General features: G+C 42.1%; 1 protein-coding gene across 4 annotated transcripts in view; it reads left to right on the top strand.

The window, feature by feature from the left end:
* The window catches only part of Map7 (microtubule associated protein 7), a 181,811-nt gene extending 173,331 nt beyond the window's left edge, over positions 1 to 8,480 (top strand). For all 4 annotated transcript variants that reach the window (XM_023712236.1, XM_023712235.1, XM_023712234.1 and 1 more), the window contains exons 17-18: positions 5,019 to 5,242; positions 6,957 to 8,480. In XM_023712236.1, coding sequence (XP_023568004.1) covers positions 5,019 to 5,242; positions 6,957 to 6,967 — 235 coding nt within the window. In that variant the 3' untranslated portion in view covers positions 6,968 to 8,480. The remainder of the gene's footprint in view (positions 1 to 5,018; positions 5,243 to 6,956) is intronic.
* Positions 8,481 to 13,090: the final 4,610 nt, after the last annotated feature.

Here is a 13,090-nt window from a genome sequence, read left to right as displayed (position 1 = left end):
ACTCATGGCAGCCTGCCTGCCTCAGCCTCCTGATTCTTAGGATTCCAGGTATGCACCATTATGCCTGGCTAGGGTCATTAAGTTTGGAAATTGCTTAGAACTCTGTACTCTAAGAAAAAGAGTTAGTATCTTTTTTTAATAACTATTAAAATTGTAGGAGGTAATTTGTTAGTTTTCTCTGTATGTGTTTAACCTGATCTGGATATCCTGATCCTTTAATAGCATAAGACAGTTATATTTGAAACATATGTAATATTATAATGAGTCACAGATTTTATCCATAATAATAATTTAGATACTGATACTTTTATGATAGCAGAACTTCTTAATGTAGAATCAGATAATCCCTAACAATAATTAAAAGAAGAGCTAGACCAGGCATGATGGTGCATGCCTATGTCCCAGCAGTCTGGGAGGTTGAAGCAGGAGGATCTCAAATTTGAGCCCAGCATGAGCAACTTAGCAACTCGGGAAGACCTTGTGTCAAAATAAAAATTTAGGAAAAGGCAGAGGGTGTGGTTCAGGGCAAAGACTCTGAGTTCAATCCCCAGTACTGCTGAGAGAAAAAGTTCCTTTTCTCTTCCCTGGTATTTCTATCAATAGTATCATAAGAGCATTTTTTTTAAATAAAAAAGTATAGCAAGCATGAGGCCCAGAGTTCAATTCCCAGAACCAAAAAAGAAAATAGTAAAAACAAAAAAGAAAATAAAAAGTAAATAAAACTTTAACCTGGGGCTGGGGAGATAGCTCAGCTGTCTAAGCGCCTGTCTGGGAAGCACAAGGACCCGGGTTCGATCCCTGGTACTGCCTGCCGTGCCAGCCCCAAGACAGGACATGGTGGTGCACACCTATAAACCCAGTGCTGAGGAAGCTAAGGCAGGAGGACCGCTAGAAGTCTGAACTTAGGGAGACCCTGTACGTAATAAATAAATACTAAAAAAAAAAGTTTAGCCTGTGCCTAGATATCTAGTCATGGAGAACTTGGAGAAATATTTTTAGTAATGTTCAAAAATTTTAGCTAGGACTTCTTAAAAATTGTGGAATCTACTGAAATTATTTTAGAAATTTTTAATCTGTAGTGTGAGGGTATTTGCTACCAGTATAAAATTGAAAGCCCACGGGCTGGTGAGATGGCTCAGTGGTCTAAAGCACCTATTTAGAACAAGCTAAGCTAAGCAAAGCACAGGGACCGCGGTTCAATCCCCCAGCACCACATGCCAGCCAGCCCCGCCCCCTGGTGGGCTGAGCTGGCCACACACAAAATAAATAAATAAATAAATAAATAAATAAATAAATATTTAAAAAATAAATAAATAAATAAATAAAATTGAAAGCCCTGAAATTGTTTTCTTAATCTAAAAACATATACTACACAATATTTTTTTACACAATATTTTATAATGTAACTGGCAGCAACAAAAGATAGGGGAAGATACTTTTTACCATTTCTGGTATTAGTTTAGTTTAATTTTGTTTCTTTTTTTTTTTTTTCCCCGCGGAACCAGAGATTGAACTCAGGCCCTTGCATTTGGCGCTTGCCAGGGAAGCACTTATTCTGCTGAGCCATTTCCCCCTCAGTTTTACTTTCAAATAAAATATATTCCTACTTGCTATAGTTTTTTATTTCAAGTCATTGACTTAAGGGATTTTTAGGAAAGCATAAAAAGCACCCAGAAAAGAATTCTGTTTTGAAGAGCCAGCCAAATAGCTCAGCAGATTAAAGCACCTACAAGCAGGCTCAGGGGCTGGGGATTTGATCTCCAGGCCTACTGTGCTGGCCCCGCCACCAGCACATGGGTCAGATGGCGGTTGAGACTGAGCATGGTGGCACACGCCTGTAATTCCAGCTCTTGGGCGGCTGTAAAGAGGCAGATCACTACAAGTCCAGTCTAGTAGTGAGACCCCGTATACCCTGGAGAACCTTCCCTAAAATCCAAAAAAAAAAAAAAAAAAAGTTCTATTTTGATAGAGAGCAGGCAATATATACTACAGTTTACTAAACTAGTGATACTTCTGTCTGATCAAGAAAATGAATTTGTCCAGTAGGGGATTGTGCCAGTGATCCCAGCTACTTGGGAGCCTGAGACAGCAAGATCACAGGTTCTAGGCCAGCCTGGGCAAGTTGGCAAACCTATCTCAAAAAAAAAATCAGTTGGAACAGCATCCCTGGGTTCAAGCCCCTCCCTCTAAAAAAAAGAGGAAAGCAAAAGAAATTGCCTTAGCCAATTGTATTCCGTAGCAAAATCCCCAAGAAATTAATCATTATATAAGAATCTAAAACATAATTTTATTATATAAAATGATACACAGATAATGTTTTCTTTAGTCTTCTCTGCATGGAATAAAATCAACAGTTTGTAGTAAACCAAAACGCACTACTATTGGCATCCATCTTTGTCCAAAGAATAAATTATCCTTTGTCATACATGTGGTATGATCCCCGTCAGACCACTGGGGTGAACGTAGACCTATTTTTCCCTCTCACCTAACACTATGAGTAGGTCTGATTTAGTGTCAGGTATAAACACCAAAATATAGGAGTGACAACAGGTGCACTGGCCTGCCAGGCGTGGTGGCACACACCTCTAATCCTAGCGCTCTGGGAAGCTTGTCGCAGGAAAATCACAAATTACGGCCTGGATACCTTAGTGACTTAATGAGATGGATCACTTTCAATACAAAATACGTCTTATAACATGGTTACCATGCATCAAGAAATAATGGCCTGGCTGTGCTGAGCCATAAGCCCCGCCAGGGCATGGCCCTGGCCCTTTTCTGAACAGGATCTGGGTGAAATATTAAAGAATTTTACATCCAACCTTTGACCTCTGGATGGGAGTTCAAAAGCTCGTGCTCCTAAGAGGTCACACAGATTTGTAATCCATAACCCCAGTGACTCCAGTGTTCATAATTTCTGCCGGTCTCCTTGTTCCCTGAACTGGCCGCTTGTCCAAACCATATGACACAGTTAGGCCTCCGATTGCTAAGAAGAACAGGTGGGTGTGAAGTGGGGAGATGAAGGCAGTGGATGACTCACATCTGAGTGTGACCATTGCTGTTTCAACCAAACACATATAGACCTACAAGAGACCAGGGGTTAAGACAGCCAAGGAAGAGAGGCTTTGGAGAGGCTAGAGAGATAGCTCGGTGGTCTAAGTGCCTGCCTGGCAAGTGCAAGGACCTGGGTTCAATCCTCAGTGCCACATGCCATGCTGGCCTTGAAACTGTGCACAGTGGAGCAAAGAGACTGGGTGTGGTGGTGTGTGCCTGTAAGCCCAGCTCTTGGGAGGCTGTAAGCAGGTGGATCACTATGAGTCCAATCTAATAGTGAGACCCTGAACACCCTGTAGATCCGTCCCTAAAATACAAAAAAAGGTAATGATATGACTCCTTTCAGGTGGGGGATTTAGCTCAGCAGCACAGCACTGGCCTGGCAAGCACAAGGTCCTGAGTTTGATTCCTGGTACCAAAAACAAAAAACAACAAAGATGTCTCTTTCTATATTTTCATATTGAATATATTTTAAAAGACTTCCAATGAAGTATGCATTATATATGTAGGTTTTTATAATGAATTGATAATTACGTAATTACGAAAAAACCTAACAAATGTTTGGTCTTGCTGAGCATACACGTGCCTGCAGGCCTCAGCAATCAAGACCATAAGGCAGGAACATCATGAGTTCAAGGCCAGGCTGCACCACATACTGAGTTCAAGGCCAACCTGGGCTGCATAGTGAGACACTATCAATTGAAAAAAAAACAAAGTTCTTGAACAGTTTACATAGATGAAATGATACAAGCATTTTAGAAAGCTAGGGATACTAAAGGAGGTCCAAATTTGTGTGTGTGTGTGTGGTACCAAGGATTGAAGTCGACCCTGCACTTGCCAGGTAGGTGCTTATTCTACTGAACTATCTCCTCGGCCCCCCAAAATTTGAATAGCCAAGAAATTCACAAAACGGTTTATTGAGAACAGCATAGGAGCAGAAAGCAAGAGATCGTGTGTTTGCGGCTAGCCAGGCACAATGGCACATGCCTGCAGTCCGAGCCACTTGGGAGGTCAAGCAGGAAGATCACTTGAACACAGGAGTTTGAAACTATCCAGGGCAACATAGTGAAACCCCTTACCTTGAATAAAGGCTTGGCATGATGGCCTCTACCTGTAGCCTCAGCACTGGGAGACTGAGGCAGAAAGATCAGGAGTTTGACCCTTAGTGAGACCCTTAATGAAACTAACTTAATGAGGTCCAAAAGAAACAGCAAAGAGGAGCAGTTATGCACCTAGCACTGTATCCAGTGGCTGTCTCTGTGCAGATCACTACTATGAGGGACTTGGCCAAGGAGTGGCTGGTTAAACTGTGCGGCAAAAGCACACTGGCTCTGAAGAGTAAATGATTCAATGAGTTAGATCAGCAAGGCATGCTGTGTTTGGCCCTGGTGCTTCCCTTTTCCCCAAAAAACTATCTAGTCTTGAGATGGCTCCTGGCTCAAACTGCTTTTTCTTCTTTTTAATTTTTTTTTTTTTTTTTTTTTCTCTTACACTGATATTCTAAATAAAAACCAGAAAGTTCTGGGCTTTGATGCTACTCCCGGGAGGCTCCCCAGCTCTGGGTGCTGTCAGTGGCCTCCGTGGGCCTCTTGCTGTTCAGACCCAAGTTTCATCTCTTGAGTAACCTTTTCGTCTCTGTGCCACCACAGTCACATACTGTAACAGTGTACTCCTTCAGTGGGAGTCAGGACCTGCTCATCTTTGAAGGAAGTTCCCACTTAGGAGCCACTCCATTGATGGTGATCTTTTGAAGTGATAAGTTGTCCATTTCAATAGGCTTTATTGCAAGGCCAGATTTTTAAGAAGTAACTGAAAATACAAATACAACATAATTCACCAGTAATGATGTGATCAGTCAGTCTGTTTTTACTATAAAGTGAGAAGTCTATTTATTATAAAATAACTTTTGGTTGTTCTACAAATGTGAGTACTGACTCATTTCTGTTTTGATTTGTCAATTTCCTCAGTGCTCCGAATTTGGAAAGACAACCAAATGAAAATGGAGTATCTATGGAGAATGAAAATTTTGAAGAAAGTATAACCTTACCTATTGGATCCAAGCCATCAAGATTAGATGTCATCAACAGGGAGAACCCAGAAATTCCTTTGAATCCAATTTTGGCCTTCAGTGAGGAAGGGACACTTGGGCCCCTGCCTCAGGTAGATGGTGTTCAAACACAACAGACCGCAGGTAAGCGTGCCTTGCACTCCCTTTTGGGACCAACAGAAATGTGACACACACCCAAGAGGGGGTGGACTCTCACCTTCTCCACTCTGACTGGTCACAGAAGCTGAACTTCATCTAGAGCCGCTCTGCCTTCCCTCTCAGTCCACAGCACCCCGCCAGCAGCTTTCAGGGTCACTGTCACTGTCAAGTGGTGCTTTGTGTCAGACAAGGCCGTGCCCCATAATGGACAGTCCATTTGGTCTAGTTCTGCCCACCTGAGAAGAGGTTGGGTGTTTTTCTCTTTTTCTCAAGTCTTTGGAGACTTAAGGCTTCCCTTTTGTTCTCCTACCACTTTTCCCTGCTTTGGGCTTGGCAATCTGGGTCATAAGTTATTGCCTTTTTAAAGTATAATGTGGTGGCCAGGGAGATGGCTCAGTGGAATAAGGCGCAAGAGCCTGAGTTCAATCCCCGGTCCCGCCAAAAATAAATAAATTAATTAATTAAAATAAATAGTATAATGTGATGGATAGTTAATATTTAGGTGATAAGAACAGTTCTCCAAACTAGGATCATACTAAGCCTTAGGGTCTCTCCTAAGTGACTATATATCAAGGGTGGCAAACCTATGAAAGGTGCCACAGCAGGCTATTTTTGTTACCAAAAGTTCTGTCATTGTGTTTTCCTTTTAACATGTGAATTATTTTTTATACACAAAAACCTCAGTGTTCAGGTTTAATTATAGTATCAGCACATCATAACAGGTAAGTGGATTTTGGTTTGCAGTTAGTTTGGGCACTTGTCTCTAAAGGGTTCACCTTAGAATAGATAATCCCAGCTGCCTTTTCAACCTGTCTGAATTTGGTTGACTTCTTTTCCTAGTAGGTCAGTTTTACGTTCTGATTATATCTGTTTGTACTGTTACAAACAAAATTGACTCAAAAATGCAAGATGTGTAAATGGAGTCAGTATAGAATTATTTGCAGCCAGATTGCTTTGCCGTTGAGATTCCATCTCTGAACCCATAGCAAATAAACTTACAAGCAGGTGAGCAAGTCGTGCTGAACACCCACCAGCTTCCCTTCTTTGCTCCTTTAATGTACTTGACCCTGAGCATGGAATTTCACGTTGGTGCACCCCACTTTTTGGACTGTGAAAGGTCCCAAAGTGCCTCCCTGGTCTGAGTTTCTGATTCTTAAGCCTTCAGGAACAGTCTGGTGCCACGTTGCTGGACATGTGGCGGCGTGGTTTTTCTCCTTTGTCATGTCACAGGCTCATGGCAGGAGGGAGTTCATGTGATTTTCTCCTTCTGGCAGATCCTATTAAATCACCTTGTCAGTTATTGATGGATCCATTTCCACTGTTCTTCGCTTCCCTTCCTTTCCCTTCATGCCCCTCCCCTTCCCTGGAACCCCAACTATTGGGTACCAAGGATATCAACCCATGAATGTTTAGATCCCCAACCTCCGAGAAACCTACAGTTGATATATGCAGGTGGAAAAGTAAGTAATATGGCCTCGACTGGAATAAAGGAAAGCCCATGTGCTTTCTTTTGAAATAGTAGAATTCAATTCAGTGTAAGGTTGTGAATCGTAAGACAATCAATCGCCTGTGCTCAGATAAGACAATCTATATAACAACATGGTAATATTTTGGAAGTGTAAATGTCACTGTCATTTTCTTTCATTAACTTTTAAGTAAGTGTCACATTAATCTGTGGTTTTTCTGTCTCCTCTCCTAGAAGTTATATGAGCACTTGTTCTGATGCACCAAAGCAGAAATTGAGTAAGAGTTTCCACGATTAATGGAATCGCTTTCATGCCACACAGGAGCATCCCCTCCTCCAGTTTTCTAAAGATTGCTTGACCATCATTTTGGAATGACTTTTTAAAACCAGCTAACAACAAACAGACTGGATAGCTTTTCTAATAATTTTCGCCAACAGAAAGAAATAAATGCTCCTTGTTCTGCAGTACTTTAAAATGGCTTTTTCCAGTGTGTTCCTTCTTAGCAAATCGATATTTTTCTGCATTCTTTAAAAGACAAGAGCATTTGACTCCAAAATAGGCTGACTAAGCATGATTTTTCACAGAGATATTTTGTTCTTAGAAGCTTGACATATAACATTGGAAAAAAAAATCACTTTTACAATATAATACTTGAAAAATAAGTACCTCTTTTCTCTACAAGTAGAATGACTAGAGGAGGTGTTTAAGTTAAACCTGTTTGTTTAAATATTGTTGCAAAAAGCTCTATTTGTAGAGGCAAATTATAGGCAGACTACCAGGTTCTTGTAAATGCACCTTGTATGTGGACATTCTGTGAACCTAGTGTCGAATTCTTCTTGCAGCTCCTTTTACAAAAGCATCCTAACAAGTTTTAAAATGTGAAGGAAAAAAAAGTTATTTTTTTGCAAAGCAAGAACCTAATTTACTCTCCTCGTATATAATGTATTTGTAAGGTTTTCCCACACAAATCGAATGAATGAAAACAGTGTGACAACACCGCACGCTTGCTTTATGAGACGCACCCCTTCCAGTGTTGCTGTGACAGAAGGCTGCTGCTGATACAGGGCTAGTTCTGGCGTTCGGATGTTGCTGCTGTCCCCAAGGATGGTGGGAACTTTACTGCCTTACCTGATCTCAAATTATACAGGGGGAGGGAGGGAGATTTCATGTTTCTTTAAATGAAAAAAGAATTTGGTTTTGCTCGTTTCAGAGCAATGGGAATATGTTGGCGCACTGACCGTGTGGCCCACGGGCAGCACCTTCACGGGCACCCTCGTGCCACGTGGCAGCTGTCAGCTTTTCACTTCTCATTATTCTCTTCACTTTTGCTGCTGAGCCTAGCTGTACAAACTTGCACTTTCACTTGCTAATATAAATTCACTTTTATTTTCCCATGTAAGAGACAAGTAATGACTAAATGCAGAAAGAGAGGGACACTGAGGAAACACGTTTTCATGTGGAATGTTAAAAAAAAAAGATCGGTTTACACCGGTGTAATGTGTTGGTTTTGTTAAAAGAAAGATTGGTTCAGCTCCCAGATCGATGAGAGCGTATTCATCCCTTGGACTGTTTCTTTTCAATCCAAGCATACGATCTTTAGCAACAGCTTGTAATTTGTCAAAACATTAACTTGGGTTCTTTTCCTTATTTTCGGTTGTCTGTGTACACATAGTCATTGTATGAAAAAATTCTGTTCAACAAAGTTGTTTTATTTGTTTAAATCAACCCAGCATGAAACATCAAATAAAATATTTGCCGTAGTTTCACTTTTAGGATTTTCATACGTTACTACTCAAGTTGGCTTTGTTTGTTTGTTTGGAGGGTATATGTGAGTCTGAGTGTATTTCTGTGTGTAAGGGGGTGTCCTGGGGATCAAACCGAGGACCTCTCAGATGTAATGTTGAGCAGTACCCCCAGTCCCATGGTTGCTGCTTTAATTTTCAAATTGCCCTTGATTTAACCTCAATGACATTTTCCCAGCTCCTTGTTGAGTTGGCATATGGAGTAGGTTTTTTTAAAAAAATTTTAAGCCATAGTCCCTCCCTGCCCCAAGATACCAGAGATTGCATCCAGGCCCTTGCGCATGCAGGGCATTCGCCCGCTCAATTCCTGGCCTATGGTTTCTATTTTTAAACTTTTGCAGTCATTAGCAAACTGAAAGCCTTCTAAGTAATCAAGTTTGATTACAGGAAGTATAAAATTCCTAACTATTTTAAGAGCACCACTGCAAAGAATAACTTGGACTTTTAGAACAGCTGAATTTCTTTCTGTCTAGCTCTTAAAACTACATTCATCTACTGACCATGAGATCATCTGTAGGGCCCTAGACCAAGGGGCGCGCAAGGGGTCAGAGGTGACCCTCACCATAAGCTAAGGGTCCAGTGCTCTCAGTCTCCCCGTATGTACGGCATTGCCAATTGTGGAGACCCCTTTAGTCATTCATCTGTCCCATTTGGAAGGTGGCCTCCAGCTGTCACAGAAGGCAAGTCTGTGTGTTTCCTCATTACCTGACATGAAAGCAAGTATAAAATAGTTTCACATGAATGAATACTGATTACCAAGCAGAGCCTTTGGGAAGTTTCAGAAACTTCTCTGTTCATAGGTAACCCCACCAGCATCTTGGGAAGATTCTCAGTAAAGCCAAAGCAGTAACAATCAGCAGAATTAGGTGCCCTGGCTGGATCAAGCAGCAGAGTCTTAAATGCGGGCAAGTGGAATGCAGACAGAAGCAGAATACTCTAGACCTCAGGTACTGACTGAAAGTCATTACCTGGCAGGAACTACCAGGTTCTTAAGCCTCATTCTGTAGATTTTTGCCTCTTAAAAACGCTCCTAGGCAACCATTTACCTATCAAGCTGCATTGGCCAATGAAAATTGCATCCCAAGCCCACTGACATGGTAGATTTAGATGATAGTGTTTAAAGCATCTGCCTAGTCACCTGCCCAGGGTGTTTCAGTGACATCACACAGCTTTTCTCACTAATCCACATGTCTTCTGCATTCTTCAGGTTTTTAACCAAGGAAAGTATCTTGACTGTTGGCCTGAATTTATTTTGTACATTGAAGACTACAAGGCATGGCGAAAGTTACAAGATGCGATTCTTAAAATAAGTGTACTTCTAAAACATCTTGTTGCCCTCTTCTCTAAAATGTTTGCCTAACATGTTCACTGAGTGCACACCCTGGTCCACTTAGAGATGCACTAGCCTGGGTAGCGGTCTACGGCACCTGTGCCTGCCACAGTGGGCGATTTGTTATTGAAAGGTCTAGAAGGTTCGCCATCTATTGAAAGTTCGAAAAGGTTCACCATCGCTGCTCTAGGTTGTCACTTCCTCCCTTTGACACCTTGTTGATTGGGGGGAATTGCAAAGGCCTTGCAAGAGGTGAGAGGAGGAGGGCATGTAAACAGAAGAGACCACCGTGTTGCTGTTATTACAATAGAGTGTCTTGTTCATAGTTCCTTGGCACTCAGGTTTTTATGTTGGTGGGTTTGATTGCAACTGTAGGTATCAAAAATAATTTTAACAATTAGTGCCAAGATTAATAAAGTTCAAAGGAAAAAATTTGTGAACTGTACTTGCTGTTTAAAAATAGATGCTAAAGGGGCTGGTGAGATGGCTCAGTGGTCTAAAGCACCTACTTAGAACAAGCTTAGCAAAGCACAGGGACCGCGGTTCAATCCCCCAGCACCACATGCCAGCCAGCCCCGCCCCTGGTGGGCTGAGCTGGCCACACACACACACACACACACACACACATAAAAATAAATAAAATTTAAAAAAAAAAATAGATGCTAAGAACTTGGGACTGACAATCACATTTGAATGACTGGATCTCTGGTACCTAGCAGAAGAGTAGAAGGAGAGCCAGAGATGGACTAATAGTAGGAAGCAGTGAAACAATGAAGTGTAGATGTCTGGTGCAGTGCTTGAGTTTGAATACCAGGTCTACCACTCTGGCTGTAGGAAACTTTGTAAGTTACTGTGTTCTGTGTTTACATTTCTTATTGCTAAGTGGGAGAACAATACTCTTCTCATGGGTTGTCTTAGTAGTCATTAACGTTGAACTAAATGAGGGTTGGCCAAATAGCTCAGTGGATTAAAGTACCTGCAAGCGGGCACAGGGGCCAGAGGTTCAATCCCCTGGCCTGCCGTGCTGGCCCCACCCCCAGGGCACCCTGAGTGGGCAATTGAGACTGGGCATGGTGGCACGCACCTGTAATCCCAGCTCTTGGGAGGTTGTAAACAGGTGGATTACTACAAGTCCAATCTAGTAGTGAGACCCTGAACACCTTGTAGACCCTTCCCTAAAATACAAAAAAAAAAAAAAAAAAAAAAAAAAAAAGTTGAACTACATGAAAGTAAACTTTCTGCCACATTTTTAAAGCTAAAACTCTGTATTTGAGATGCCTGTTGAAGACAGGCAAAGGCTAGGAAACTGCTCTAGCAAGTAGAAACTACTTTTTCTAACAGTGGGCTGGAGTGCCATTAGCCACCTTTTTAAAAAGATGTTTCCTTTAGGCATCTGCCAAGTGAGCTAAACAAGATGATTTAGCATTTCTAGGATTATAGTTACTTGATATTTTCATAGATTTGGAGGCGCCTCCTGACACCTTTGAGCAGGGTTGTCTTTTGCCTGCGAAGCTGGGGGTGCTTCACTGCTTTTCCAGGAATCGCTGTCAACCTTGGTCAGACTTCCTCAGCTGGCTGAGTGGGCAGTTGAAATCAGGTACCAGCTTTATGTGACAGTATCTTCTGCTCTGTCGTGTTGCCTTGCTAGAAGATGTCAGCTGTAGGGCTGGGGAGATAGCATGGCAATCTAAGAACCTGCCTGGCAAGCACAAGGACCTGGGTTTGATCCCCGGTACTGCATGCCTTGCCTGCCCAGGAACCCCAGGCACAGAGTCAGCCACTGAAACAGGCATGGTGGCACACAACTGGAATCCCAGCGCTTGGGAGGCCGAAACAGGAAGATTACTACTACAAGTATGAGCTGTGTAAGAGACCCTATGCCAAATAAAAAAATAGAAAAAGATTTTTTTAAAAAAATTTTTAAAGCTGGCAAATTATTAGAAAGACGAGAACTGAAGGCCTTTCTTGGAGTGGCAGATCAGGGATGGTTTTTCTTGGTTATGTTGTTGGTAGTTCTAGAGTCACCCTTGGTCCTCAGTACCAAGAATTCTCACTCACTAGTGCCTATTTTAAAGTTATTTCTATCACTGGTGGCATGACCTGTGGCTGATATAGTCACTGCATCTCAAATTGGAGTTGGTAAATTTACTTAGGGGAACAGCTGGAATAATTAAAGGTAAACCAACAGCAGTGACTGGTATTTTGCCAAGGTAAAAACAGTTAAAAGGGCTGCTCTCACCATCCCTTCCCCCAATGTGTCCTGTGACCCATCTGAGAGCTCTTCTCAACCATCAGAGTTTCCTCAGCTCCTTCTGCCCCCAATGGGATCTTTTCTTCCCCCAGCCCTGGGGACTGAGCCAGGGCCCTGGTGCACATGCTGTGCTCTGACACAGAGCTACATCTCCAGCCATTGTTACAATGTCATTCTGAGTTGCGCGGGCTGGTCTTGAACTTGAAATTCTGGAGTAGCTGGGATTCTATGAGAGCAGCTCTGCATGCAGCTGAATGCTCCGATCCCTACCTTCACCCTCTCCTGGGGCTCCTGCACAGGATGGGGTGCCTGTCACACTGGGGAATGGTGTGGTACCACTCTGCTGTATGGCTGGCTGGCTTTCCCTCCTGTGACCTCCTAGATAAACTACTTGTACTCAGATCTTTATCACAGGGTCTGCCTCCACAGACAGCTGGAATAATGTCTGGTGCAATTTAAGTAATTTTTACAAGTAGTCTTACAACTAGTATGCAAAGAGAATAGCACAGAATTTTTACAGCTAAATTTAACTTGAAAAAAAAACCTAATGTTTTTATTTTGCCATAGATTTGAACCAGTGAGAGTATTTTTTGGGGCATAATCTCAGTTCTCATTGGATATAAATTAACCATGGTGAGTGTACTACAACTTCATCTACTATCGGTTCTACTCTATCTTCTGGTCTTGAATTTTTTTCTCACCTTCATAACTATGTCCTCGGATACTTTTTAGTGAGATCCTTACAACTAAAAAAAAAGCCATGTGTGGTGACTATAATTCCACCTCCCTGAAAGGCTGAGGCAAGAGGATCACAGGTTTGAGGCCAGTCTGGACACTGATTAAGACCCTGTGTCAACATGATTTTTAAAAGGACTGGGGATGTAGCTCAGTGTAAAGGCCCTAGGTTGGTTTCCTAGTACAGCAAAAAGAAAACAATGACCAAAAAGCAACCCCTCAATTCATAGTCCTTAAGCTCTGAGTCCA

Source organism: Octodon degus, unplaced genomic scaffold, assembly GCF_000260255.1.
Source record: "Octodon degus isolate 3935 unplaced genomic scaffold, OctDeg1.0 scaffold00024, whole genome shotgun sequence".
In the NCBI taxonomy this organism is placed as follows: Eukaryota; Metazoa; Chordata; class Mammalia; order Rodentia; family Octodontidae; genus Octodon; species Octodon degus.
This window is presented reverse-complemented; position numbering and strand designations above follow the sequence as displayed.